This window comes from Vitis riparia, unplaced genomic scaffold (assembly GCF_004353265.1).
Source record: "Vitis riparia cultivar Riparia Gloire de Montpellier isolate 1030 unplaced genomic scaffold, EGFV_Vit.rip_1.0 scaffold583_pilon_pilon, whole genome shotgun sequence".
NCBI classification, from domain to species: Eukaryota; Viridiplantae; Streptophyta; class Magnoliopsida; order Vitales; family Vitaceae; genus Vitis; species Vitis riparia.
In genome coordinates this window covers 50,700-55,186 of record NW_023269705.1, presented here as the reverse complement: position 1 = coordinate 55,186, position 4,487 = coordinate 50,700, and the positions used below count along the sequence as shown (strand labels likewise).

The window sequence follows — 4,487 nt, the reverse complement described above, 5'->3', positions numbered from 1 at the left end:
TGATACTGATTTGATTTAGTAGGTAATGAAGAATTTAAATAAAAAGTTTGCATTAAAGACTTTAGGTTCCATGAATTATTTTCATGGCTTTAAGACATACAGAGATCAATCTGGTCTTTTTCTAACCCAAATAAAACATACTTTGGATATTTTGGAAAAAGCTAAGATGGTAAGAGCTAATCCAAGTTCAACACCTCTTTTAGTTTGAGTTAAGTTACACTAAAAATGATCGCAAATTATTTGAGCAACCCTTCCTATATCGAATTAACATTGGGAGGCTTCAATATTTGACTATGACTCGACCTGATGCATCTTTTGCTATAAACAAGCTTAGTCAATTTCTTCATGCATCTACAATTCAACATTGGCAAGCTTGTAAAAGAGTACAAAGCTTTGGTCCTTGAAGGATTCATTGATGCGGATTGGGCTAGTAACATTGACAACAAGACTACTAGTAGTTATTGTATTTCTCTTGGAGGAAATATGATTCAATGGATTGAGTTCTCAAAAGCAAAAGGTTGTAGCAAGGTCAAAGTATTGAGTGAATATCGAGCTTTAGCTCAAGCTACTATTGAGATAGTTTGGCTACAAAGCATGTTTGTTGAACTTGGACTCAAAACCATGCATAGTCCTATTTTGTGGTGTGACAACATTAGAACAGGATCTTTAGCACTTCAAATCCTATGTTTCATGCAAAAACAAAACACATAAAAATTGACATTCATTTTGTGAGAGAAAAAGTTATTGCAAAGAAATTAGATGTAAGGTATGTGTCAATTGAAGAACAACTTGAAGATCCATTAACTACGCCCTTAACCATTGCTCGATTTAAACTACTTTGTGACAAACTCATCTTTACATCTATTAACTATGCCCTTAACCACTACTCGATTTGAACTACTTTGTGACAGTATCACTTGAGGGGGTGAGTTAAAGCAAGTTGTTAATTAGTTTGAGCAAATTTTGTAATTAGTTAGCAAAGCTAATAACTTTCTGTTACAAAAAGTTCTCTATGCTTTTAGAATTCCCTTGTCACATCCACGTATATGTACAAAACTCAAATAGATGAGGAGTTAATAGGACTGCTGAAACTCATATAGAAAAAACTCTCAATAATTGTTTTTCTTGGTTGATCAATCAAGCATTATTTTATGTTAAAATAAACTTCTAATCATTTTCAAATAGTTTAATTTAATTTGATAAATATACATGTTCAATACTCAGCGTCAATTTTTTTAGAGATAATTTTAATAAATTATCGTTTTTTTTTTCGAACACAAGTTTTTACTACTTTACAGATGCTTTTGGCAGCTTCCAATAATTTCAATGGCGAATTACTTTTCTGGAGGCCGATCCCAACCTCTTTAATTATTTGCCTTTTGTCCTATTTAATTATTTGCCTTTTGTCCTGGAGCTGAAAGTCGCCCAAAATAAATCCAAACCTTACTATTACATCTACTTTTTCTTTTTCTTATTTCTTTTTTTTTCCTTTTATTTTCTCTTTCTTTGAAAAGAGACAAAGAAAAGAAATGGTAAGATTGGTTCAAATGCTATTAAGTTTTTCAGGGAGGCATGATCAAGTTCTAAGCCAACCTTTCAATAAGAAAAGGGAATCGCTTGAATGAAACTGAGAACCTTACTGCACCTGGCTGAAAAGCAAAACGAAAGTCTTCTGGTGATTTGAGAGTAACAGCAGTTTGCTGAAAACAATGGATATTTCGTTTTTCCTAGAGAAGTTGAGCAACTTGGTTGTGCAAGAAGCTTCTCTTTTCGGAGAAGTTGAAGCGCAAGTGAGGCTGCTGAGAAATGAGCTGGAATGGATGCGCCTCGTCCTCGAAGATGCAGATGCAAGACGCAGCCATGACAAAAGACTCAAGATCTGGGTGAACCAGATCAGGGACGCAGCTTATGATGCGGAGGATGTCATCGACGAGTTCATGTTCAAGGTAGAGCACCAACGGCAGCAAAGACTCAACAATGTCAAGTTCCTCCGATTCTTGCCCACTTTCGTGAGCTTTGCTGACAAGTTATCATTTATCCATGAGCTTGATGCTCGGATAAGAGATATCAACATCACAATTGAGAAGATTTTGGCTAATAAATCCAGGTACAACATCCAAAGTCCAAGCCTTTCTGAAGCTAGCACTTCTTCTAAGGAAGTCGTGATGCGGACAGAGAAATGGCTTCCGATCGACGAGGAGGTGGATGTAGTGGGCAGGGAAGATGACACGGTTGCAGTTTCGAAAATGCTAGATGGGGAAGAGAAGCAGAAACAAGTGGTGGCCATCGTGGGGATGGGTGGCCTTGGCAAAACGGCGCTTGCTAGGAAAGTATTTTATCTTGTTAAGCACCAATTTGATTGTGCTGCTTTGGTTTTTGTATCTCATGAGTCTGGAATCCGGGAGCTTCTCCTCTGCATAGCCAACGGTGTTATGGTTGACCTCAGCACTGAAAAAAGAAATGAAATCAGTAAGATGGTTGAGAAACAGTTAGGGACGGAAGTTTTTAATTACCTCAAGGACAAAAGATACTTGATAGTGTTGGATGATGTGTGGAGCACCGAAGTTTGGGATAGGTTGAATTCATATTTTCCAGAACCAAAGAGGAGCTGCAGACTGCTGATCACTACTCGCGACGAAGGAATTGCTTCACATGCTTATTCAACGGCCCATCGACTTCGTCCTTTGAATGACAAAGAGAGTTGGAAGCTCTTTCTGAAGAGAACTTTTCAAGCTGAAAGTAATGCAGAATCAGTTGAATTGTCCGAAGACTTAGAAGATTTGGGAAGGAATATTACAGAAAAATGCAAAGGCTTGCCTTTACCCATTGTAGTACTGGGAGACCTTTTATCAAGAAAAGCCAAGACTAAATCTATGTGGGGCAAAATACTTCGAAACATGGAGTGGCAACTAAGTCAAGGCCCTGAATCTTGCCACGGAATTCTGGCTTTGAGTTATATAAATGACTTGCCTCATTCCTTGAAGTTTTGCTTTCTCTATTTCGGTACTTTTCCAAAAGACTTGGAAATTGAGGCGAAAAAATTGATCCAACTGTGGATTTCAGAGGGACTTGTGCAACCGACGGCACCGACGGGTGAAGTAACACTGGAAGAGGTTGCTGAAGATCATTTAGATGTACTGATTCGAAGAAACATGATTCAAGTGGTTAAAACAAGATCAAATGGAAGAGTAAAGTCTTGTCGCATCCACGATTTTCTTCATGACCTTGCTATTTCAATAGCCCGAGATTCCAAATTTTTTGAGGTAATCCGAAACATCAACTTCACATCCCCTATCGGTGCTCGTCGACTTATTGCTCATGACTATAAAAATACTGATCAGCGTTTGCAAAGTCTTCGCCTTCGATCTTTGATTTGTTCTCTCGATTTCCATGAGGTGAGTTTGAAATCCTTTTTAGGAGCTAAATTGCTTACAGTGTTGGACCTAACAATAACGGGACACTACAGAATGAAAGAACTATCAGAGGAAGTTGGACAACTTATCCACTTGAAATATTTTTCCATAAGGGGTGCAACTCTTGTAAGATTTCCAAGGTCCATAGGCAGACTTGTTAACCTACAAATCCTGGACTTAGAAACTAGTACAATTCTCAGTATTCCTTGTTCAATTTGGAAGCTGCACCAACTAAGATATCTACACAGTGGCTATAGTTGGATCTCTAACCAGCCAATGATGCAAAGGTGCCTGAGTGGTCACTGGGGTGTTGATCAACTGACCAATCTCCAAACATTACATTTAAGATCAGATAGTTGGTTGGAGAGTTGCAGTCTAGAAAAATTAACCCAACTCAGAGAACTGAACTTATATGAAGGAGTGATCAAGAGTTCATATAAGTTGTCCTCACCCAGCTTAGTTAAGCTAAAATTGGAATATTGTAAACTGGAGCAAGACCCGATGTTGACTCTAGACAAGTTACCAAATTTGAGGGTTCTTAAACTGATTGTGTATGATTATGTTGGAAAGCAAATGACTTGTTCCTCGGAAGGGTTTCCTCAGCTCGAATTTCTGAAGTTGGTTGGGTTGCCTGAACTAGAAGAGTTGCAAGTGAAGGAAGGAGCAATGCCTGTCCTGAAAACTTTACAAATTGCCAAATGTCCTAAGATGAAAAAGCTTCTTCCTGGCTTACAGCAATTGAAAAGTCTTCAACAACTACAGCTCGAAGATATGGCCTCTGAATTAATTGAAGGAATTCGAACCACAGATGGAGAAGAATTCGACAAGATCCGTCTCATCACCTCCATAATCGACCACTAGAGGCCGATGGCTGAGATCTGCATGGGCATCACCAAGGGAGGAGAGAATTTCTTTGTCAGACCTGTGTACCTCTTCCTCAGGTAACTTTGATTTTTTTTTATTTTTTTCCTTTTTCCTTTTTAAGCAAATTAATGTATTTTCTTTATGTTTGACAGTCTGAGCCCTAATTTGTGTGCCTTTTTTTGTCCCTTCCATTTGGACATAGAAATTTAT

The 4,487-nt window shown here is 38.2% G+C and overlaps 1 protein-coding gene across 1 annotated transcript; it reads left to right on the top strand.

Moving 5' to 3' along the window:
• Nucleotides 1-1,709: 1,709 nt before the first annotated feature.
• LOC117910080 (probable disease resistance RPP8-like protein 2) lies at nucleotides 1,710-4,274 on the top strand. The gene has a single exon (XM_034824135.1). It carries the CDS (start codon nucleotides 1,710-1,712, stop codon nucleotides 4,272-4,274), a length of 2,565 nt encoding a protein of 854 aa, XP_034680026.1.
• Nucleotides 4,275-4,487: the final 213 nt, after the last annotated feature.